General features: G+C 44.8%; 1 protein-coding gene across 1 annotated transcript in view; it reads left to right on the top strand.

Annotated features, from left to right (window-relative positions):
- LOC308168849 (catenin delta-2-like) overlaps positions 1 to 25681 on the top strand; it is a gene marked incomplete at both ends in the record, with an annotated part of 196466 nt that overhangs the window by 23304 nt on the left and 147481 nt on the right. Inside the window, 4 exons of the mRNA XM_080543493.1 lie at positions 6312 to 6431; positions 15774 to 15946; positions 24193 to 24301; positions 24917 to 25085. Coding sequence (XP_080399619.1) covers positions 6312 to 6431; positions 15774 to 15946; positions 24193 to 24301; positions 24917 to 25085 — 571 coding nt within the window. The remainder of the gene's footprint in view (positions 1 to 6311; positions 6432 to 15773; positions 15947 to 24192; positions 24302 to 24916; positions 25086 to 25681) is intronic.

Raw genomic sequence — 25681 nt, 5'->3', positions numbered from 1 at the left:
CCATATTTAGTGCTGCTCTCTCAGCGCAATCAGAATGTCTGTTAAAGAACACTCATTACAGGACCTGGAAGAGGGGAATTAGTACCTCATCTAGGAGGTAAACGCAAAGGTGTACACATGCACTCTACCATATCTACAACTACTGTATTCAGTTTCTAGTGTATTGTGATGTCACATTACATGAGTGTAAGACAGTGAAATTATTCTTAGGCTTCGATTCCTGATATTGCAGGACAAGACATAAGGCAATAATAATTCAAGCATAATTCATGATAAAAAAGTGACAGTAGTAGGCTACAGGACATAAGTAACAAAAAATAATAGGCATAATACCAGATAAAGGTGACAATAGTACAGATAAGACAGGACACATTAGTGGTGTCACTAGTGATAATAGATAGTTCACTAGTAAAGTGGCTGTGAGCTTAAGGTTTCCGTAGTCCGCACACATGGGGTGTGCTTGGGGAAGATCGTCAATTGTCTACAGTGGGCTTGTTCGCCTGGGGGCAGTAGCTGTTGGTTAGCCTCTGAGTTTGGGCCCTGAGGCTCCGGAAGAGGCCTCACCTCGTGAACGGCAACAGTTCGAACAGGCTGTGGTTGGGATGGCTGGGATCTTTGATGATCCCCCGGGCTTTGCTGACACACCGTTTGTGGTATATATCTTGGATGGAGGGAAGCTTACATCCAGTGATGTGCTCGGCTGTCCGCACCACCCTCTGTAGTGCTTTGCAGTTGAGGGCAGTGCAGTTGCCGTGCCAGGCAGTGATGCACCCAGTCAGTATACTCTCAGTTGTGCCTCTGTAGAAGGCCCACAGGGTCTAATACACGCATTCTGGGAGTGTCCCAGAGTACAGAAAACCTGGGTTGACATAGAACATTGGCTCTCAGGGGTACATAAGGAAAGATTCAAATTGTATCCTTCAATCTGTCTTTTCCAGGATGTAGCCACAGTAAGATACCCTAGGGGGTGGATAATTATGTACTCATCAATTATATTTAAAAAACTAATACTTGGAAGTTGGAAATCAAGTAAACCTCCAACACTACAACAATGGAAAAACGAAATTCTTTATTATACCAATATAGAGAAGAATTTAGCCATAGACAATAATAAGAAAGATCAGTTTGAAAAGATATGGGGAGAGATAGTGAAGGCCTTAGCTAAGACGTAAAGATAGTGCAAGAAACATAGTACTAAGAGATTAATTTGATTATGCATTAGAATTATTAGTTAGATAAAGTATAGGGGGTAAACTGGGATAGACTTTAGACGGTTTAAAAAAAAAAGTGGGGCTTTGGGATGTTAGGATGTGTTGTGATGTTTGTCAAGGTGTGATGTGTTGTGATGTTTGTCAAGTTGTGATGTGTTATGATGTATATCAAGCTGTGAGGTGTGGTGATGTATGTCAAGTTGTGATGTGTTGTGATGTATGTCAAGTTGTGATGTGTTGTGATGTATGTCAAGTTGTGATGTGTTGTGATGTATGTCAAGCTGTGATGTGTGTGATGTATGTCAAGTTGTGATGTGTAGTGATGTATGTCAAGTTGTGATGTGTTGTGAGGTATGCCAAGCTGTGATGCGTTGTGATGTATGTCAATTTGAGATGTGTTGTGATGTTTGTCAAGTTGTGATGTATTGTGATGTTTGTCAAGTAATGTGTGTATAATGTTTTGTGTAAAAAGAAAATGGAAAATAAAATCTTACAAAAAAAAAGAAGGCCCACAGGGTCTTCGATCCCATGCCAAACTTCTTCAACCGCCAGAGGTTTATGTACACATATGTGGATGGAAGGATGGATGGATTGAAGGAAGTAAGGAATTGATATCTGGATAGATAGATAGATTGAATGATACGATAAAACATATGATCAAAACTCGTAAGAATTGAATGTGCTGATTAGATCATCTTGAGTGAGGCATGTGAATCCTTAGATACAGACATGGTAATATTGAATACATACAAACCTCTGTGAGTAGGGTTGTGTACCCAATAAGGCCACCATTTTGCCCTATACAATGTCCAGTAAATGTATATTTGCAATGAGCCTATTCAAGTGAAATGTGCACCAGACTTTGGTATTAACTCAAACAATCCAGACAAAAAATCTAAACATTAAAGTCCATATGTAAATAAAGTTATGTGTAATAAAGTGGAATGAAACAGGACATTTCAAGATACAAGTGCAAATATTTATTTTACAAGTTCACAAAACAAATCTACAACCTCACAAGTTTTGACCCATATCTATCTTCATAGATACTCCTCTCCTGTGTCGCTGAACTCTCCATGTCAGGCTTTAATCTGAGCTTTCTGTGTTGTAAACAGGAAATCATTCTATCACTGGCTCTGTCAATGGCTCTCCAGGACCTACTGTATAGGGAGCCATAACAGCCTATTATGTTCTAGCTGAGGGCCATAAAACATCTATGCTGCCTTAATGTTTTATGATAACTACAGTACATTTTAATTGGAAAAAACTATAACACACATTCACACAATATAGAAATTAAGTTCTACTTTACCCACAAAGCTTTGGGAAACTCACTCATATATTATATTGTGGGTAAAGTAGAACTTCATTTCTTCCGACAACCCCTAGCTGCAAAAAAATGTAGACAGATTAATGGTCGAAAAGTCAATGTTTACATTTTGCCTGGTCTCGGAGAGGCATGGGTTTAGATTGTGAAAAGTCATCTTTTAGAAAACTCATCCCTGGCCTTGCTGCTACTCACAGACCTGTCTGGTCTCATGCAGATGAAGTCATATACTGCATTGAGATGATGGAACTGCTTTTTCGCAATTTAAAGCAAATCATGTTGACTTTTTCAGCAACTGTCCGATATGGACCTCTGTATAGTGATAAACATGTCAGTGTGTCTTTGGTGGCAGCTAGGAACTAGGAAAGCTGCTAAATTGTAGTCTTGTGTTTCTTAGTCTTTCATTAACCCAAACTGTTTGTGTTTGTTTCCTTACAGTTCGGCAGATGAGCAGTTTCGCTGGAACACTCAAGGTAAATGTCACACATTTTAATTTCATAATTCTGAAATTCTTCACCCAGAAGTCTATCTCTTTTATAATTCTGAGGAAAAGGTAAATAGACATGTGAGTGAGCGCTAGCAGCAATCACAGCAACAGACAAGCATGCAATCTCAGCCATTAGCGTTTAGCTGTGACAAATGCTACCTGGACTTACACAGGTATCAGCCCTGTGCACTGCATACTCAACAAACGAATGATAATACAGTTTTATGATGAGGCATTTATATGCATTGATTTTGCATTGAATTGAATTGCATTATTTATAAAACGGGCTGCACTTGTTTAAAATTGCGTACGTCTGTCGTACGTACTTCCGTCTATAAATAACAAATACACTTGAAATTGAACGCAGGTGAATGAGCTAGTGGCTGAATTAAGCCAAGTGCTATAAATAGGCTTGATTGAGGTGTTGAGCAGCACCTTTGACGAGTTCAGACAATGGTAGACAAATGAAAGAAGAAAAACTTTACTGAGGAGGAGATCGACTGTCTTTTATCAGAAATAGACGCGCGGTCGCAAACGCACGCCCCCGAATTCCCCCGATCACATCAGGCAGGATGCGGCTGAAAGAGGGCTGGAATATACCCGACCGCCTTTATCACGCCTCAATTTAGAATGATTACACCATACAATAGCCTAATGGCATATAAAGGAAGACTGAAATACAATCATAGACATCAGTTCCCTTTAAATCTTGAATTAAACAAATTTTCTCAGCTGATAACAACAGTGTTAATTTTTATTACGAGCCACTTTCACTTCGCATGAATTACAGTAGGCTTTAACGTGTTCGAGTGCGGCTCACATGCCTGTAATAACTCTGCATAACCAGTAGGTAATGTGCATACTTCAAGTCAAGACCTGACGTAGAGCTACGATCGTTTCCACGGTCAAATTGACTCACGCTGAAATTTGTATAAATCACTACCTTGACGTGGTTTTCTACGTACGACACGGGTAAGATCAAATTTGATCCAATGTACTTTCTATAAATGAGGCCACAGGACAGGTGAATGCTAAAGAGGAACAATCCACACATACGCATAGTGGGTTGTGAGAGAAAACCCCATGTGCCCATGCTAGATGCAGAACGATGCAGATATAACACTAACTTTATGGACAGTGTGTACGCCGATAATATGCAGGGAACTTTTCCTGGTTTTTCGCCCTTGCTTGCTTGCTATGCGCCAGTGGTCCTTGGGCCTCTCCTCGGGGGCCCCCGGCTGCCCCGTGTGCCTGGTCTGTTCCGCCGCTGGGGCACCTGCTTGGCTAGCCTGGTGCGGGGCCTTTATGGTCTGTGCTTGCTTGGCTGGGCCGGGTGTGCTGGTGGTGGGGCGGGGGAGGATGGGGTCCACCGCTGGGTGCTGGTAGGCAAACTGGTAGTAGTCGCTCTATGAGTAGAGGGCTGCAAGGGAATTTTCCTGGCTACACAGTGTACAGGTTCTTACTTTTGCCTGCTTGCGGCTCTGTCAGTGTGTAAAGTGCATTGAGTCGCATCTTGTGAGAAATGCGCTATACAAATTAAATTTGATTTGAAGATTTACACTTTTACCAAATTTGTGATCATTCATGTTGTGAATCGGATTTTGTAACGTAATACCCTTTGTAACGTTACGTATAATAACCACCGCACACTGTTGACAGAACAATGCTGCTGTCTTACAGCAACTTTGGAGGATTTACACAAAAAGCTAAATATGGATGACATTAGCTGAATTAAATGTAAAAGGCTTTGACAATAAAAGTCTCGGGGTACACTCAGTGGCTCAAAATCAATATCTGTCTTACTTCTGTGTTACTATGTTCTGCAGATTCAAGGAGAAAGATGAGTTCAATGAGAAAGTGAGTCAGGTAGCCTAATGAGTCAGGTAGCCTAGCGATAATTAGATATTTTGGCCTTAAAGGTTAAACACGTCAATAACCTTCTGAAGAGATTATGAGAGAGACATGCTCTTTGGAATATTGGCTTTCTTAAAAGATCATATACTCAGCTGGTTAAAACTTGTTATTCTACAAAAACAATGTACCTATGACATTTTTATGACCTTTTTTTCTCAACTTGCCAATAATTGTGGAGGGCACTGTATATTGTCGTTATGTAAAAAATGTGCAGAATTGCAGGAAATGCTTTTGGTCTCCCCGAACCCTGTAGTCTCCCCGAACTTGAAACTCAAGTACACCTATGCTGACACACATAACCTCTCTAAAGAGAGAGAGGGAGAGAGTGTGAGTGTATGTGATTGTGTGTGCTTGTGTGTGTGTGTGTGTGTGTGTGTGTGTATCAATGTAATGGTGCCAGCCATTTGCCTTCTTGTTGCCGTGTACAGTCATGAGTGGTTAATCCTCTGCTGCGAAAGAACCTCACACAAACAAGTGTGCACACTAGGGGTGTACAGAGATGTCATTATCTGTATCTGTATCTGTTCAACCTACAAAATGATCTGTATCTGTATCTGTATCTGTATTGGGATAGAAGACCTGAAGTGGCCTGGTTTATACCGGAAGTCACGTTTAATCGTTAAATTAATTCTAATACAACATTAACTTGGCATATAATTAATTATGAAGTATGTTTCCACATCCATCTCTCTCTCTCTCTCTCTCTCTCTCTCTCTCTGTCTCTCTCTCTCTCTCTCTCTCTGTCTCTCTCTCTCTCTCTCTCTCTCTCTCTCTCTCTCTCTCTCTCTCACTCTTTATTTTTATTTTTAACTAACCTGGGGGACATTGAACAATCAGAAAAAAAAATGAAGAATTTATTTTATAAATTGAAAGATTCTGTTTTGCATGGGAAATAGAAACTAAAGATATATAGAAAAATATACTTCAGTTGAAGGGAATAATCTTAAATTCCAATGATGCTGCCTTTGTTTTTCTTGATATCTTAACCTTGCTGCAGTTTGCTAGTTATATGTGAATTATTACTTGCGAATGCGAGAGGTTCGCATTGAGGCAGCACTGATTCAGTGGGGACGGCTACTGAATAACGATCATTTCTCAAAAATGTGTTGTAAATGAAACGACTAGTTAGTGAAATCAAAGTCCGATGGTGCATGAATCGATTTGAAGAAACATCATTGCTGACGATGGCTTTTTAAAAATAAAAATAAATAACGGGCTTAGGGTAGAATCTGTATCTGTATCTGTTTCCATGGTGTTTTTTCAGAATAACATATTCATATTCAGGTACATCCCATTCACATAGTGTAAGCAATAAGGCCTTGTATCCATCAGTCATGTCTGGGTCTGTGTTTCCTGTTCTTTTACTCTCCAGCGGACGGACAGAAGGACATAGAAGATGAGCTGACCACTGGTTTGGAGCTTGTAGATTCCTGCATCCGATCCCTACAGGAATCAGGAATTCTTGACCCCCAGGAATACTCCACAGGAGAAAGTAAGGGGTTTATGTTTTTCATCCACAAAAACCAGAAATGCAAATAGTGATATAAGGGTATGATATAAATAGAACAAGAGGTAGTGATAGGTAACTCTGTTATATACGGTATGTGCAGGGGTAGGATTTTAAACATCAGTATAGTTTAGAGCAGGGGTGGGCAATTCATTACATTTTCACAATGGGCCACATGAGAAACCGGGACTATTGTGGAGGGCCGGACCAGTAGGCTGAACTTAATTCTGCTCAATATTACTTGTATCGCTTTATAAAAAGCGGTAAATGATATGGTTTTGACTAGCTGCTCTAACAGTAAGAATACATGTTACGATAAGGCTATGAAAATGTGGAGTAGGTCAAATATAGAAGAGCAAGAGGACTCATTTAAACACAGGGAAGTTATTTATTATTATTTATATATCTATATATCTAACGTTACATGTTTTAAGTGCATGATAGTGCTGCATTTTGACATAATTCTTATCGCATTTCCCCCCCGTCGAGCTGTATACCGGCACTTATTAAAGTGAAGTGCTCTTATGACACTTAACTCCTCCTACTGTCACCGCTCGTTCCTGGTCTGTTGTGTATAATGGAGAACGTATCCTACCCGTACCATACCGAACTTTTCAAATGCGTGCCGTGCTGAGCCGTACCAGTCTGGTCAATGGAAAAGCGCCATATGGCTCTGGAGAGAAACTCAGACTGTGTTTACCACCTCAAATTAATTAATTTATGCTCAGCCAAATCCATGTTTAGAGGTAGCTAGCTAAGCTAGCTAACATTACATTGATCATACTCGTAACACTTTTCACAGAGGACGCTGGCGCTGCTTGTTTTCGCCGCTTCTCCGCCCGAAATCTAGATATACTTGCAGTATACAGAGTAGATTGTCCTACAAAGACACTTAGATTTAGTTATCAAAAAATGTATTAGACCCCTATACTTTCTTTTATTTATTTTTTTGTTTCTTTTTATTTTACTACTCAATCTTTTCAGTCTGTAAAGCGTCTTTGAGTGTCTAGAAAAGCGCTATATAAGTCTAATGTATTATTATTATTATTAATAACACACACACACACACACACACACACACACATATAAACACTCACACACAGGCACACATAGGCAAATGCACACAAGCACGCACGCGTACACACACACACACACACACACACACACACACACACACACACACACACACACACACACACACACACACATACCTCCTCATACACCTCATTGGTCTCCAATGAAAAAAAAAAGTTTCAGACTTTTATTCTGAAAAAAATGTTTCAGACTTTTATTCTGAAAAAAAAGTTTCAGACTTTTATTTAGACTTTTTTTTTCGGACTTTTATTCAGAATTCATAATAGTGGCTCAGAAAAAAATTGGCCGAAATCCAAACTTACTTGCCGACCCCTGGTTTAGAGTTTACAGTTATGGGCAACATGCAGTTATGAGCTATGTACAGTGAGGTAGTTTATGTACAGTATCTAATGTGCAGAAGTATAAAAGAAGAATGTCAGGAGAATGTTAGGAGATAGTAGCACTGTCAGTAGCTTGCAATTTAGGTGGTCAGAGATGTTCTAAACATTTCTAGACAAGAAACCCACAGTGGTGCCGGAACAATGAGGGGGGAGTAGGGTACTCTACAAGCTATCACATATATCAAATGAGCGAACAGACAAGATTTCACTTAGATGAAGACAAAGGGTGCTATTTGCCTGAAATGAGTTTCCTTGATATAATACGACTTTTGTTGGAACAACTTCCGAGCAGTGCATTAACATTTGCAACCGTGCGTTTATGGAAAATGTATTCACACACTTAAGCCGATCAAAATGGTGTATTCAGCAAAGCTGTGGTATAAGCACATACTTTATGTTATATTCTATTTCTCTATTCACTGACTATCTCCTCCTGGGTCTTAATTCAGTATTCACACACACTCTCTTTAAAAGCTTCTATTGGAATAGGAAAAAAAACTCATCTTTGTCACATTCAAATCAAATTTGGAAGGTAGCTGCAATTCACTGTGTACTCAAAGCACCCCAAAGTGATGTAGCCTAGCTGTCACTGTATATTCCAACAGCAGTCTGGCATTAGGCCATTCTGTAAATGGTATTTCAGATGGAACTGGGCCATGTTAGAACTCACTGGCATACACAGCCTTCTCCTCCTGATTGAGGGGAGCACAGTTTCCATAGGGCTTTCTCAAAAAGGATATTAAAATGAAATTGTTTTGAAAGGTATGGGGGGACTATCTGGTTGGAAGCTGTAGAAAGTGGTGAAACATTCTTGAACTAGGTTGACCGTTAAGAATTGCCAACCTCACATATAGGACTGTGAAAGAGACATGTTTTTGTTGCGTTTATAAAACAGATCCCATTGGGGTTTTTGCGAGGACTCCCCCAAAGGTTGCTAAAACGAAACGATTTAATTGAACACAGAGGTTAGCTCTTCTCCTTAGTTACTTTACTTAGCTACTCTTTTTATTTTATTTTATAAATTAGCCTACATTTATGAGGAAAATAATCATTTGGTTGTGTTTGGTTGTGTTCTTTTAAGCATTTCCTTTTGGATGGAGTCATATACAGTATAATCGTATAAATATATTGCTAAAAATAATAAAGTAGAGTGAAAGTGATCATAGAAGTTAAGTTATTCCTAAAAAAAAAATCTTTCAGTGGCCACATTGGCACGTCACAGGCGGACACTGTCTTCACTCTGAGTTTAATGTTGGTGAGAGCTCTAACAAAAAATACCCTCTCACTAGTTTGTGGAGAAGAAAAAATATAAACAGGTTAAAAGTAGGCGTTCTGACTAGAGGAATGAAATGGTTATATCATAACATAACATGGCAAACAAAGTTGTCCAGTGCAAATGTTTTAGCCTGCTCCAAAACATCAGTAGGATTATGATTATACGTGTCTGCAACAACCGTTATCAGCGTTAACGAATGCTGGGACAATTTTGCGATGAGCTTAATGTAATTTATAATGCGTAATGTAATGTGTAATGTAATGTGTAAAGTGAACAGGTTGACCTCTGCATTGATTCTGGATTCATAGCCTACATGCAACCGGAACCAACCACTCGTTTGTAATGCAGTGGTCGGCTATACCACGGCGCTGTCATAATAATGGTTGCTTCGTGTTAGCCATGTGAAATGTTATTCTATTAAAAAAAATTACACTCCATTTCGTAGACAAGATTGTATCTATGGCTTCTAATTACCCGCCTATTATATTCTGTAATTTGCAACTCTCTTGAAATTGTGAAATTGATTTGATTTCTTGAAAGAAGTGAAATTGATTTGCAAAAGTGGCTCTCAAAAAAAAAAAAAAGAATAGTAATAATAATAAAGACCATGGCAATATCAGTAAAATCATGGGACAGCGCCACTGCAATGTAACATAATACAGCTCATAATTTGACAAATAATCATGGAAAAGTGAGGCACATTTGGGGGCGGCTGTGGCGCAAGAGGTAGAGCCGCCGTCTAATGAGCGCAAGTTTGGCAGATCGGCGGTTCGAGCCCCGGCTGGCCACATGTCGAAGTGTCCTTGGGCAAGACACTGAACCCCAAATTGCTCCCAGTGAGCGGGCCGGCGCCTTGCATGGCAGCTTGCCGCCACCGGTGTGTAAATGTGTGTGTGAATGGGTGAATGAGAGACCATTGTAAAGCGCTTTGGATAAAGGCGCTATATAAGTGCAGTCCATTTACGATTTACCACATTTACCCCAGACTGTGGACAACCCTGAAGGTGAGGTAGTCCTGGACAGACCGACGCGGCAGTTTGGGGGGGCACATCGGATTGTCAAAGTGATGCGCCACAGGCATAGGTCCATGGAGAAAGCTACATTTTTATATGGCCTAATTGTATACAAAAACAGTGTGAGACTCATTACCGCCATTCACTGACCGATGCGTATATCAAACAGTGACCTACTGTTGTAACTACAGTCATAACTGAGGTATCGACATTGTACTTACATAGTTACTACTATGTAACAGCTATGTCATTACTGTCTAGCTGTATCGGTTGTGACGCAAACATCATTATCAGATGTTTTAACACGCCATCAAAGATAAACACATTTGACGTTCATTCTATCAGCATGTGAAGCCAAATGGAGAATCCAACACTTCAAAGAGTCAGCTGATCCCCAGGCCAGATCGTAAGCCTAAGCATAAAGTAATCTAGCTTCTGAAGCTGTTCGAATAATGACCCGCTTAATAACTCTGTGGCGCTCTTCAAATATTCATGTTTTTTTGTGAGAGCTAAGGCTATAACTATCTCAAAACAAGAGTGTGTGTGTGTGTGCGTGTGCGTGTGGGGTGGGGGGGGAGTCAGAGGATAGCATAAATGTCTGTTGCAGTTTAATTCTAGAGGCATTTAGTCGTCGGCAGACAGCTGCGGTACAGTACAGTGTGCAGTAATGACTGATGGAGAACAGTTCGGAGGTTTTGCCTATGTCATGATAGATTGGATCACACTGGCCCGAAGTTCCCACACGCATGATGATGCAAACTTCATACACATGTTCAAACAATAACTTCATTCTGAAACCACAGCAGATACCTCTTGGAGACAAATTGATGAGTTGTGTTCATGAGTATGCGCATTCACCGTACAATTAATCCATAGAGCATACGGTTGCTCCCCAATGCCGCCCCCTTCCAGCCGGCCCTACACACTCACACACACACACACACACACACACACACACACACACACACACACACACACCATGCACACACACACTCACCATACACACCATATGCAAGCACAAACACACATACACACACGCATGTACGCATACACACACACACACACACACAAAACATGTTGGGAGTGATGAGTTTGGAAGCTCCCACTCTCTCTGTGAAGCACAAAGTGCTGTTAAATAATTCATATGAACGAGGGATGAATCGGAATGAAAAAACATGTTTTTTGTGAAGAGGAGGGGAGAGACGTATCCTGCACTCATAGTATTAAAAAAACTGTGTGTGTGTGTGTGTGTGTGTGTGTGTGTGTGTGGGTGTGTGTGGACAGCTGCGTTTCTTACCATATGGATGGAGCATATCCAAAATAAAAATAATCTAATACCAGGTGTGTGTGTGTGTGTGTGTGTGTGCGTGTGTGTGGACAGCTGATTTTCTCACCATAGATATGAGGGATTGCCTCTCAGACTGAAACACGTGCTAGCCCTGAAGGTAGTGAGGATGTGCTGCCCATTTTCCTTGTTCAGGTTTTGTTTTTTGGCTACAGCTTTGGTTACCTCTCAACTCAGCCAGACTCTGTGGGTCCATAGCACACACAGGTTCATAAATGCTTTAGAATTAGTTAATTAATCACTTATAACCAGTTCATTATTTACTTTAAAACCGTTTACAAAGTTACCAGTCATTTGTTTAGATTGATCGATATTCACTTTGGTGCTTGCCAATTAGGGAGTTTGCAATCAGGAGTTAATTAAGCAATAGTACCAATAGGCAATGATTTATCGTCAATATTGTCATGGGTAGGGGCACACGCAGCCGAGTTACACAACAAATCTGAAAGTTGTGACCAAAAAACAGTGCTTGAAGTATTTTTTTGTGATCGATTGTGGTGGTGTCTGCCCTGTGTTGAGAAATGCATTCTAACAGTAATAATAATAATAATAATAATAATAATAATAATAATAATAATAATAATAATAATAATAATAATGGTGTTGGCCTGTCTGATGTGGTTGGGGAGGGCGTTTCAGAAGGACGGGGCTGCGGCTGAAAAGGCCCGGAGCTTGGTCCTGGTGGTCTTGAGGGTGGTTTGGTCGGCAGACCTGAGGCAACGGGAGGGGGTGTGGAAGGGGACGAGTTCGGCAAGGTAGGAGGGGGCCAGATTGTTGATGGCTTTGTTGGTGGTGAGTATTTGACCGGGAGCCAGTGTAGGTTTTGGAGGAGAGGGGTGATGTGGTGACGGCGGCGAGTGGAGGTGAGCAGACGGGCAGCAGAGTTTTGGACGTATTGGAATTTGTTTAGGATGTTATTAAGCAAACCGTAGATAATGCTGTTGCAGTAGTCGAGTCGGGAAGTTATGAAGGCGTGGATGAGTGTTTCAGCAGCGGAAAAAGGACAGGGAGGGTCGGATGCGGGCAATGTTCCTGAGGTGGAAAAATGCAGATTTAGTGACCTGGTAGGCATGGGGAAGGCACGAGAGGGTGGGGTCAAAGATGATGTCGAGGTTGCGGACTTGGTTGGAGGGGGTTGCGGTGAAGCCATCGATGTTGAGTGAGAATGTCTGTAACAGTAACTACAAACGTTGTCAAGGGAACCTGATACACAAATCTACTGCGGTGTAGGAATATTTACTGTGACATTATCGTTATTAAATCAAGCAATTATGAACAGTATTGCATGTGTATCGGACATCAAGTAAAGTGAGCCAACATTGCATCATTCATTATAAATAATATGGATAATAGACTATTGTTGACCATGTCCGTTATAGTCATAAATCAATCATTCACATTGACTGTTTATTCTTGCTTGTCTATAAAATAGTAATGACAGAGATGGCATTCACTTTAAATAAAACATAAAATGGACTGCACTTATATAGCGCCTTTATCCAAAGCGCTTTACAACGGCCTCTCATTCACCCCTTCACACACACATTCACACACCAATGGCAGCAAGCTACCATGCAAGGTGCCGGGCCGCTCACTGGGAGCAATTTGGGGTTCAGTGTCTTGCCCAAGGACACTTCGACATGTGGCCAGCCGGGGCTCGAACCGCCGATCATTAGACGGCAGCTCTACCTCCTGCGCCACAGCCGCCTCTGTGTAACCCGTTAAGAAACTGCAACAAGGCTACTGGCCTGCAGCGGAATGAACATAGAGAAGTTAATAAAAATGTTAATAATAAAAAAATAAAAATAATAATGTGCGTTTCACATTGGCATCAACTTACTAATAAGAGGTGATACTGGATAACCAGCTACTACCTAGCCACAATCGGCATGCAGAAGTAATGGGACAGTGAAGCATTTGTTCTTCTTTTTTTTATTTTTTTATTATTTGTTTTTCAGATTTTATCCCTTTTTCACCCAATTTGGTAGCCAATTGAACCCAACCTAGCAGCCAATTATCCCCTGCCTATTGCGTAGGATCCGCCGCACGACCCCGTGGCCGGCAGTCCCAGAGGAGGCCGCCAGGCAGACTAGGCTGACTGGCTCCTCGAGCCCAGCACCGTTATTCCGGCACCCAGGGGGCGGTGTTGCGCGACGGATCCTTGTCCGGAAATACTCCTATACCGCCCTCGGGAGCGGCCGCTCAATATGCCGCTCCCTGTGTGTGCCCCGGCCATATCCGGATCTGGCGAGCTGGGATTCGATCCCAGTCTCCGGTGGGCAGCTTGCACTAGTGGCTAGTGCTTAGACCGCTACACCACCGCGGGGCACTGCTAGCATTTGTTCTTCTTTTGACTGTAGCCTACACTCCAAACGTTTGGATTTGAAATCAAACAATGACTGTGGGGTTAAAGTAAAGAGGTTTTAATTTGATGGTTTTGTTGTTGTTAACGAATCCATTTGTTTTCACTGATTACACTGAACAGTGTACCCAGAGAGGCTTGGGGGACATGCCCTCTCCTCTTGTCATATTGATGCTCCTATTGAAAAGTAATGAAGAGAAAAAAAAAGAACGGTCTGCTGGTTATGCTGTTGTCCAATGAGGTCTTGCCATACCAGCAATTAATCAATAAATGGAGGAACTCAGACCTATCTGATCGGTAGTCATGGTTGCACATGTCGAATAGAGGCAAAGAGTAGTACATGAATTAATTACGCATAAATACACAAAAAAAGAACAAATACAATTTCCCAACTGTGCAACCATTGCAAATAATGTTGCATGATTTCACAGGGTTAGTTATCAGGGTTATCAGGGTTTTTAAAAGCATTATAAGTGCATTTTGTAAAGCATTATTAACTGGCTCCTGATTGCAAGATTGCTATTTGGCAGATGTCAACTGAATTACTAACAACTAAGCTATACCTGTTTGGAAATGGTTTATAATTGAATAATAAACTAATTGTCTCAATGTGTGTGCGTGTGTGTGTATGTGCGTGTGTGCGCGCCCCTGTGTGTGTGTGTGTGTGTGTGTGTGTGTCATTAAGTACCAACCTCTCCTGAATACCATCTCAGAACTAGGGTACAGATGCAGACTGCTTGTGTTCATATTTGGCAGCCTAGGACATACACACAGGTTGGTCGTAAGAGGGCTCCAACAACTGGGGATGTCCAAAAAGAAGGCTAAACGCCTTGCAAAGTACTGCTCTGTCTCTGCTGTAATTGGCAGCCGCCATATATGGCGGCGACGCTGCTACTTGTACCCCTGAAATGTGTAAAAAAAAAGAAAGTTATGCCGCTGGTCCATGAATTGTGATTGTGTAGTAACTGCAACGTTAGTATTTGTGTCCCTGTATGTCTTTTTTCTATGTGGACATACATAAATGGTTAAAGTGTGTGTGTGTGTGTGTGTGTGTGTGTGTGTGTGTGTGTGTGTGTGTGTGTGTGTGTGTGTGTGTGTGTGTGCGCGCGTATGTGTGTGTGTGTGTGTGTGTGTGTGTGTCTGTGCGTTTGTGTGTTTGACCTCTCACCAGGGAGACTGTTCCTCTGTGATGGAGTGGGCTCTGAGAAAAAAGTGTGTGTGTGTGTGTGTGTGTGTGTGTGTGTGTGTGTGTGTTTGATGCTAATGGGGACTGATAGTGTGAACTGACTCTGTATGTGTGACTCTGTGTGTGTGACTCTGTATGTGTGTGCATGCAATGTGCGCGCTCCTGTGTGTGCATGTGTGACGCTGATGGAGGTTGATAGTGTAAACACGTTTAAGCTGAGAGCAAACTCGCTCCACTCGGCTCCGAGGAAGAATTTCAGAGGCACCGATGCAGTCCACAGGCCCAGAGACAGAAACTCATAAACGACCGAACAAAAGAGAGAGAGAGACATAATTATTATCATCATTTTGCCCCAGAGAAACACTTTTGCTTTCAACTCCACCCCCCCCCCCACCCCACTATCCTCAGCCCTTTTTCCATCTTCCTCCATCCCTCGTCCCTTCTATCCTTATTCCCTTCCTCTTTCTCTCCTTCATCCTCCCTTCTTATCCCCCCCTCTACCCCCCCCCCCCCCCATCCCTCTTTCAATAAATTATGTATGCATCTCTAACTCACAGAGGGCTACACTGATGCACCGCCGCTAGTTCTAAATTGCTGCCCCACCCCCTCTCTCTCTCTCTCTCTCTCTCTCTCTCTCTCTCTCTCTCTCTCTCTCTCTCTCTCTCGGTAGGACCCAGCCTCCTCTCCCAGAGTTCCTTGCAGCTCAACTCCAACCCGGAGGCTTCGCTCCAGTACTCCGCCAGCTACCATAGCAACCAGACCCTCGCCCTGAGGGACGGTGGTGCCGCAGCAAGCCAGCAGCGCAGCGGGCAGGTCGGGGGAGCTGTGCACAGCTACAACCAGGTAGGAACACCACCACGGCGATGAGGATGATGATGATGATGATGATGAGGTTGATGATGATGATGATAATGACAGTGCTTTTTTATTTACTCGGTCTTGAGGTGATGATGCGGATGATTTTGACGTGACAATTACAGCACTTTTTTTTACTAGGTTTTGAGGTGCTTTACAGTACTTTACGAGCTGCGTAGATCGCACCCGGGGGGGGGTAGGGGGTGGGTATCTACCAGTATTTAGCAAGGATGAACTTACAATGGGGTTGAAGCACAGCCAGCTGGACAGGCCCATAAGCATTCTGCTTTAATTTGATTATTAATTTGATGATTGTTTACTGTATATCATGATCTGAGCATATCTACACACCTATCCAATGGCATCCTGCTTTTGTGTCTGATCATCATATTTCTAATGTTAGAAGCATTATAGTTTGGGTCTGGTTTTTAGGAGGGACATTTGTCAAATAGGGCATTCAGCTAAAGAGGTTAAGAGAGATGACAACTATAGGTACTAAACCACAGTGGAAACGTGTCGGAGCAAAGTCAGTCGGTTTCTGCTCGAAGGAGGAGAGGTTGAGTCACTCGGGAAGGAGGTTGAGTTGTGGAGGAAGTTGAGGGAGGGAGGGAGATGTGCTTTTTTGGAACAGTGGGAGCTGAGAGAGTTCAAAGTACAGTGTAACCTCCACTTACTGCTGTAAAGAGTGCTGGCTCCACGTTAAGAGCTTTGCTCGACCTTTATCCTTTCTGACAACATCGCCATCTTCCTCTCTCCTTCTCACTCTCTCCACCCTTTTCTCTCTCCTTCTCACTCTCTCCACACTCCTCTCTCCTTCTCACCCTCCACCCCTCTCTCTCCTTCTCACTCTCTCCACGCTCCTCCCTCCTTCCCCCTCCCTCCACCCTTTTCTCTCTCCTTCTCACTCTCTCCACGCTCCTCTCTCCTTCTCACCCTCCACCCCTCTCTCTCCTTCTCACTCTCTCCACGCTCCTCTCTCCTTCCCCCTTCCTCCACCCTTTTCTCTCTCCTTCTCACTCTCTCCATGCTCCTCTCTCCTTCTCACTCCCTCCACCCTTTTCTCTCTCCTTCTCACTCTCTCCACGCTCCTCTCTCCTTCTCACCCTCCACCCCTCTCTCTCCTTCTCACTCACTCCACGCTCCTCTCTCCTTCTCACTCCCTCCACCCTTTTTTCTCTCCTTCTCACTCTCTCCACGCTCCTCTCTCCTTCCCCCTCCCTCCACCCTTTTCTCTCTCCTTCTCACTCTCTCCACGCTCCTCTCTCCTTCTCACTCCCTCCACCCTTTTCTCTCTCCTTCTCACTCTCTCCACCCTTCTCTCTCCTTCCCCCTCCCTCCACCCTCTTCTCTCCTTCCCCCTCCCTCCACCCTCTTCTCTCCTTCCCCCTCCCTCCACCCTTCTCTCACCTTCCCATTCACAGTATCTTTCTCTCGTTATTCTACATACAGATCCTAATGCTTGAGCTAAGCTGGTTTATACAGGTGTGTGTTGCCATAGGCTGTATGTAGGTAATTGGCTGGTATGTCTTTAATAGATATGGAGTTGGAGATGATGGATCCAGTATGTAATTGCATAGGGAGATGTTGGCAGGATTTGTTATTTAAATTTTTTCTGCAATGACTTGTAAAGTGGGCTGAAACATGTGTTAATCTGGGCATACTGATCAAGAGAACTCCAATTATCCTCTAGCCTGCAGGAGCCTGCAGGAGCCATTTATTCCCAATGTTCATTTACACACACTCTCTCACACACACACACACACACACACACACACATAGACACACACACATAGACACACACACACACACACACACACACACAAAGACATACACAAACTTCTCTCTGCATCTAACTCTCATTTTCTCTGCTATTCCTTCTGTTCTCAAACAAGTGAGTGTGTGTGTGTGTGTGAGTGTGTGTGTGTGTGTGTGTGTGTGTGACTGTGTGTGTGTGTGTGTGTGTGTGTGTGTGTGGGTGCGTGTGTGCATGTGGATGTGTGCGTGCCCATGTGTGTGTGTGTGTGCATGTGTGGTGTGGGTTGGGGAGGTGATATCACTCTACAAACACATTCATTTACACTGGCAACCGAACCTCATTTCCAAAAGCGAAGGAGGGTACTGTATCTCTCTAAGTAAATAACACGACAGAAGACAGGGGGGAAAAGAGAGAGAGATAGAGGGATTGAGAAGAACGTCCCGCAAATTCCCTGTGCTCTCTTGTGCTTCTCAGCACAATATTTAACAGTCCTGTCCTCTTTCTTTCATCCCCCCCTCCCCCCCCTCCCCCCATCTCCATCCTCTTCCTCTCCTACCCTGTCCTGCCCATTTCGGCCTGTTTTTTGCCTGTCAGGGCGATGGGAGTGATGTTCTCTGAGTAGCGCAGTCTCGTCCAGAAAAAGGGGGTTTATGTAAGCCACTGCATCAGATCCAGCTAGGTGCTCTCATGCCGGGTATTTATAAAGATAAGGGGACTCTGCTTGAATAATGCACAGAGGTGTGTCACCTCACCTGAAACACAACAGAACTGTGAGATTATCATTAGGATGGATATAGATCTCTCTATCGATCTATCACTCGGTCTGTCTGTCTGTCTGTCTGTCTGTCTGTCTGTCTCTCTGTCTGTCTGTCCATCCATCTATCTTTTTACCTATCTGTCCTACACATGTACAGTGGCTATAGAAAGTCAACACACCCCTTCACTTTTTCCACATTTTTGTTGTGTTATAGACTCAATTTAAAATGTATTAGTGCCCTGGGGTGGTCCAGTGATCTAGCACCGCGGTCTACAGTGCACACATATGCCACTGTCAGCATGGGTTCGTGTCCGGCCCATGCCCTGCTGACATGCCCTCTCTCCCTTCTTCTCCTTGCTTTCCTGTCTGTCTTCACTGTACTGAACTCTTTTTTTAAATATGAGTGGGACTGCCCCACTCAGAAAAACTAACTTGTAATAACAAAAAAATACAATATAATAAAATGTTGACGGGGCGGCTGTGGCGCAGGAGGTAGAGCCGCCGTCTAATGATCGCAAGATCGGCAGATCAGCGGTTCGAGCCCCGGCTGGCCACATGTCGAAGTGTCCTTGGGCAAGACACTGAACCCCAAATTGCTCCCAGTGAGCGGGCCGGCGCCTTGCATGGTAGCTTGCCGCCCTTGGTGTGTGAATGTGTGTGTGAATGGGTGAATGAGAGGCCGTTGTAAAGCGCTTTGGATAAAGGCGCTATATACAGTAAGTGCAGTCCATTTACCAATAAAAATGTATTAAATACATAGAAATTGGCATCAATCCACACACACTACCCCATAATGACAAATGTATTAAAATTGAAACACAGAAATACCTCATGTGCATAAGTCTTCACACTCTTTGACACTCTTAAAATGAGCTAAAAAGCAATAATGTTATCAACAAATCACAACAAATCACATTTTTTTATCAATATCTTTGTTTTTAGGGTCTCTGATTTGTATAGGAATCAATGACACACTGTGTAGATTAGGATGTCACTACCAACTCAGCAAATGTTATAATTTTCTCTTGATCCTGTATTGGTGACAAATATACCCTCAACTTGATGCAGCTACCTCTATTCTTCACACGAGAGATGGTGCAGAAACGGGGTGCAGAAAAGGGATTCTTTTTGGCCCCTTGGTTATAGACCAATTTTGTAGAGTGACTGAGATGATGTTGTCCCATCGACTGTGCTTTTTCCTCTCCACCATTCAACTTTGTAGAATTTTGTCTCCCCAGGCCTCAGGGTCGCATAGCAGTTTTCTTCCTCTCCATTTGCTCAATTTAGAATGACAACCTGATCCACACAGTGTGTAATTGATTCCTATGCAAATCAGATACCCTATAAAAAGGGTAAGATATTGATTCCAACTATTACTACTTGCACTAAGATGGACTCAACTTCAACTTATTGAGTGATTTGTTTGTGATTTGCTAATTTTAAGAGTGTCATAGCAAAGGGTGTGAAGATTTCTGTGTTTCAATTTTATAAATGTGCTTGTTTTTCTTGTTTTCACTTTGTCATTATGGCGTGTGAATTGATGCCAATTTTTTTGTATTTGATCAATTTTAAATTGAGTCGAGAACACAGAACAATGTGGGAAAAGTGAAGGGGTGTGTTGACGCCATTGTAGGTTTAGATAAGCCACTGCATCAGAAAGGTGCACTTATGCAGAGTATTTATAAGAGTAAGTATGCTCACCTGCAGTTAAATAATGCATATGCATCTGGAACCTGTGGGCATATAGATATAACAGATGGGCATATATATATAAATATATATATACATACATCTGTCTGTGGATGGATGGATTTTGTATAGTGTACCACACTCTCCGTCTCCTTTGTTTCTCTCTGCCTTTCTGTCATCCTGTCTGTGTGTGTCCGTTTGTCTCTCTCACACGCGCGGCGGGCACGCGCACGCGCACAAACACACACACACACACACACACACACACACACACACACACACACACACACACACACACACAGAGAGAGAGAAGCACGCACACGGTTTGGCTTGACAACGCAGCTTTGCCAAATACTGACTACAGGTTGTTTTAAATAGCATAATCCATTCAGTGTTTCAGATTAATCAGTTTTCATGCCCCTCTCCAAATGAGGAACACTGGAACCAAAGGCTCATTGTAATCAGCAGGCACGGTTTGGGTGATTATAGGAGGAAAAATAATACAGAGAGCTGCCTGAGGGGAGTGTGTGTGTGTGTGTGTGTGTGTGTGTGCGTGCGTGTGTGCATGTGTGCTATGCATGCTGTGTCTGTGTGTGTGTGTGTGTGTGTGTGTGTGTGTGTGTGCATGTGTGGTATGCATGCTGTGTCTGTGTGTGTGTGTGTGTGTGTGTGTGTGTGTGTGCGCGCTGTGCGTGTTGTGTGTTTGTGTGTGAGTGTGTTTTCCTCTCTGTATTGTTCGCCTATGGGGAGAACATGTCTGCATGGTTGGTGTCATCACCATAAGATGATGGGAGTTCTGTGGAGGAGGGAAGCATATGTTCTCCTATAGTCTCAGCGGATGTATTGGAATACATTAGGAGAGACCATGTGTCGTGTATCTGAGCCGCTACACAACCGTCGAGTGCAAACATGTACAGTCGGAGGCGAAGGAGGTTTACATACACTTAGGTTGAAGTCATTAAAACGAATTGTTTAACCACTCCACTGATTTTAAGTTAACAAACTAAAGTTTTGGCGAGTTGGTTAGGACATGATATCATATCAACGATTAAGGGAATAGAGTTTGGCACGTATCATTGTACGTATGCTCTTTCTGTGACTGAAGCCGACAAAGCAAAGTGCCGTGTCCATCCGATCGGCCGGAGCGTATTTCCTAGTCGGTGGACATGTCGTGTTATGCTGATGATGTGCAATGGATGCAACATGTCATTTCTGGCAGGGTTTCCTGTTAGCTTAAAAGGTAGATCTAGCGATATGACGTGACCACCCGCAGCGGGTGAAGCTTCTCACTGGTGGATGTCACAACACGACCTGTCGCTGTCAAATCACTGAGTCTAACTTTAAGTCTAGCAAAGCCTTTCTCGTGACGAGTACAGTATGACAGTCTCCTGTCTGTCTCTCTCCCCCTACCTCCAGACTCCAGTCTGATAGACCTGTCTGTCTCTCTCCTACTCCCTCCAGACTCCAGTCTGATAGTCTCCTGTCTGTCTCTCTCCCTCTTCCTCCAGACTCCAGTCTGATAGACCTGTCTGTCTCTCTCCTACTCCCTCCAGACTCCAGTCTGATAGTCTCCTGTCTGTCTCTCTCCCTCTTCCTCCAGACTCCAGTCTGACAGTCTCCTGTCTGTCTCTCTCTCCCTCCCTCCAGACTCCAGTCTGACAGTCTCCTGTCTGTCTCTCTCTCCCTCCCTCCAGACTCCAGTCTGATAGTCTCCTGTCTGTCTGTCTGTCTCCCTCTCCCTCCAGACTCCAGTCTGATAGTCTCCTGTCTGTCTGTCTGTCTCCCGCTCCCTCCAGACTCCAGTCTGATAGTGTCCTGTCTGTCTCTCTCTCTCCCTGCCTCCAGACTCCAGTCTGATAGACCTGTCTGTCTCTCTCCCCCTGCCTCCAGACTCCAGTCTGATAGACCTGTCTGTCTCTCTCCCCCTCCCTCCAGACTCCAGTCTGATAGACCTGTCTCTCTCTCTCTCCCTCCCTCCAGACTCCAGTCTGATAGTCTCGTGTCTGTCTCTCTCCCCCTACCTCCAGACTCCAGTCTGATAGTCTCCTGTCTGTCTCTCTCCCTCTCCCTCCAGACTCCAGTCTGATAGTGTCCTGTCTGTCTCTCTCTCCCTCCCTCCAGACTCCAGTCTGATAGTCTCCTGTCTGTCTCTCTCCCCCTCCCTCCAGACTCCAGTCTGATAGACCTGTCTGTCTCTCTCCCCCTGCCTCCAGACTCCAGTCTGATAGTCTCCTGTCTGTCTCTCTCCCTCTCCCTCCAGACTCCAGTCTGATAGTCTCCTGTCTGTCTCTCTCCCCCTGCCTCCAGACTCCAGTCTGATAGACCTGTCTCTCTCTCTCCCCCTCCCTCCAGACTCCAGTCTGATAGACCTGTCTGTCTCTCTCCCTCCAGACTCCAGTCTGATAGTCTCCTGTCTGTCTCTCTCCCCCTCCCCCCAGACTCCAGTCTGATAGACCTGTCTGTCTCTCTCCCCCTCCCTCCAGACTCCAGTCTGATAGTGTCCTGTCTGTCTCTCTCTCCCTCCCTCCAGACTCCAGTCTGATAGTCTCCTGTCTGTCTCTCTCCCCCTGCCTCCAGACTCCAGTCTGATAGTGTCCTGTCTGTCTCTCTCCCCCTCCCTCCAGACTCCAGTCTGATAGACCTGTCTGTCTCTCTCCCCCTCCCTCCAGACTCCAGTCTGATAGACCTGTCTGTCTCTCTCCCCCTCCCTCCAGACTCCAGTCTGATAGACCTGTCTCTCTCTCTCCCCCTCCCTCCAGACTCCAGTCTGATAGACCTGTCTCTCTCTCTCTCCCCCTGCCTCCAGACTCCAGTCTGATAGACCTGTCTGTCTCTCTCCCCCTGCCTCCAGACTCCAGTCTGATAGTCTCCTGTCTGTCTCTCTCCCTCTCCCTCCAGACTCCAGTCTGATAGACCTGTCTGTCTCTCTCCCCCTCCCTCCAGACTCCAGTCTGATAGACCTGTCTCTCTCTCTCCCCCTCCCTCCAGACTCCAGTCTGATAGACCTGTCTCTCTCTCTCTCCCCCTCCCTCCAGACTCCAGTCTGATAGACCTGTCTGTCTCTCTCCCCCTGCCTCCAGACTCCAGTCTGATAGTCTCCTGTCTGTCTCTCTCCCCCTGCCTCCAGACTCCAGTCTGATAGTCTCCTGTCTGTCTCTCTCCCCCTGCCTCCAGACTCCAGTCTGATAGTCTCCTGTCTGTCTCTCTCCCCCTCCCTCCAGACTCCAGTCTGATAGTCTCCTGTCTGTCTGTCTGTCTGTCTCCCTCTCCCTCCAGACTCCAGTCTGATAGTCTCCTGTCTGTCTCTCTCCCCCTGCCTCCAGACTCCAGTCTGATAGTCTCCTGTCTGTCTCTCTCCCCCTGCCTCCAGACTCCAGTCTGATAGTCTCCTGTCTGTCTCTCTCCCCCTCCCTCCAGACTCCAGTCTGATAGTCTCCTGTCTGTCTGTCTGTCTCCCTCTCCCTCCAGACTCCAGTCTGATAGTCTCCTGTCTGTCTCTCTCCCCCTGCCTCCAGACTCCAGTCTGATAGTCTCCTGTCTGTCTCTCTCCCCCTGCCTCCAGACTCCAGTCTGATAGTCTCCTGTCTGTCTCTCTCCCCCTGCCTCCAGACTCCAGTCTGATAGACCTGTCTGTCTCTCTCCCCCTGCCTCCAGACTCCAGTCTGATAGTCTCCTGTCTGTCTCTCTCCCCCTCCCTCCAGACTCCAGTCTGATAGTCTCCTGTCTGTCTCTCTCCCCCTGCCTCCAGACTCCAGTCTGATAGTCTCCTGTCTGTCTCTCTCCCCCTCCCTCCAGACTCCAGTCTGATAGTCTCCTGTCTGTCTGTCTGTCTGTCTCCCTCTCCCTCCAGACTCCAGTCTGATAGTCTCCTGCCTGTTTCTCTCCCTCCCCCTCCAGACTCCAGTCTGATAGTCTCCTGTCTGTCTCTCTCTCCCTCCCTCCAGACTCCAGTCTGACAGACCTGTCTCTCTCTCCCCCTCCCTCCAGACTCCAGTCTGATGGACCTGTCTCTCTCTCTCCCCCTCCCTCCAGGTGACGTCCAGCCGCGCGGCCCAGCAGCAGGCAGGAGCAGGTGGGGACCCCTTCTCCCAGAGTCATGGCAGTGCCTTCCACCTGCCCGACGCCCAACAACCTGCCACAGGTGGACACACCTCATCTGTCAGGAAGGAGGAATACAATCTTAGAAAAAAGGCTTCCAAGAGGGTTCCTTGAGGGGGGGGGGGTCCGTATTTCGAACCCTCTGTGGAAAGGGTTCTACATGGAATTCAAAATGTGTTCTTCAAAAGGGTTCTCTGACAGGGATAGTCGAAACAACCTTTGGTACTCTAAGGGCCAGTTTCACAGACAAGGCTTAAGCCTAATCCTGGACTAAAAAGCATCTTCAATGGAGATTTTACATTGAAAGTGTGATTTAGTCCAGGACTAGGCTTAAGCCTTGTCTGTGAAACCGGCCCTAAGAGTATCGGTCAGTATGTAGTATTACAAGTCTCTCAGGGCAGTGCTTAACATGCCTGCATTCCCAAGAACATTCCACGCTTGCCTTCTCAAGGATGCTAACTCCTGCTCCGAGAGAGTGAAAACACCCTTACGGGAGTTTGTAACAGACATTCCAAAGGCTAAAGGGTTATCGCATACAGTATCGAACATTCATCCATTAACATTTCAATCCAAGATCATTATCTCGTGTCAATGAAAAATAACTTAATAAAAACAAAAGCCCCCTGTCTTATTGAATGTTTTCTCTCGGTCATCCCAGGCATCTACTACTCCAGTTCCACCCTGCCTGCCCAGCGTGTGAGCTCTCCTCTCTCTCTGGGGACCGGTGGAGGAGGGTCTGGCTCCCCCAGCAAGCTCCAGCGCCTGCCTTCCTCCTCGTCATCGCCCAACAAACAGTCATCCGGCACCCGCCTCGCCAAGTCCTATAGGTATCTCTTTCATGAAACCGTCTTTTTGTGTGCTTTTATTTTGTGTGCTTTTTTTCCGAATGTGTTCATAATGTGGTGATTGTGGAAAGGACTTGACTCAAGAGACAAGGAATCAAGTTCACGAATCATACCTGGGCCCCGTACACCGCACGACTCAAGGTACTTGAGTCTAGTCTTGAGTTGATTTACTACCTAAACACACAGAACAATGCACAATGAACTGGTGCTACCTGGACTGTCATCAACCCACCCACCCGCAGCAGGCCGCTCTAGGACCTCTTCTGGTCCCTGCCAGTGGCTGCGGAGCTTGGGCGATACCCCCCGGAGTCAGACCTGACCTTTCGGGAATAATCATGAACCGCCTCCAGGTGCTCCTTCAGTCCGCGGAAGTACTCCATTCCTTTTCCCCCTTCTATCTCAGGCTTGGGCGGGGCTCCAAACACTAAGTCCACCGGTGTCTCGAGTTCCCGCCCGAACATGAGAGCAGCTGGCGTGCATTGCGCGGACTCCTGTACTGCTGTTCTGTAGGACCACAGGACCTGGGGTAGGTGACGGTCCCAGTCGCGTTGATGTTGACTAGTGAGAATGGCGAGCTG

This window comes from Nansenia antarctica (genome assembly GCF_963989245.1).
Source record: "Nansenia antarctica genome assembly, chromosome: 12".
NCBI lineage: Eukaryota > Metazoa > Chordata > Actinopteri > Argentiniformes > Microstomatidae > Nansenia > Nansenia antarctica.
The sequence above is the reverse complement of the archived record's forward strand: the minus strand, read 5'-3'. Positions and strand labels throughout refer to the sequence as shown.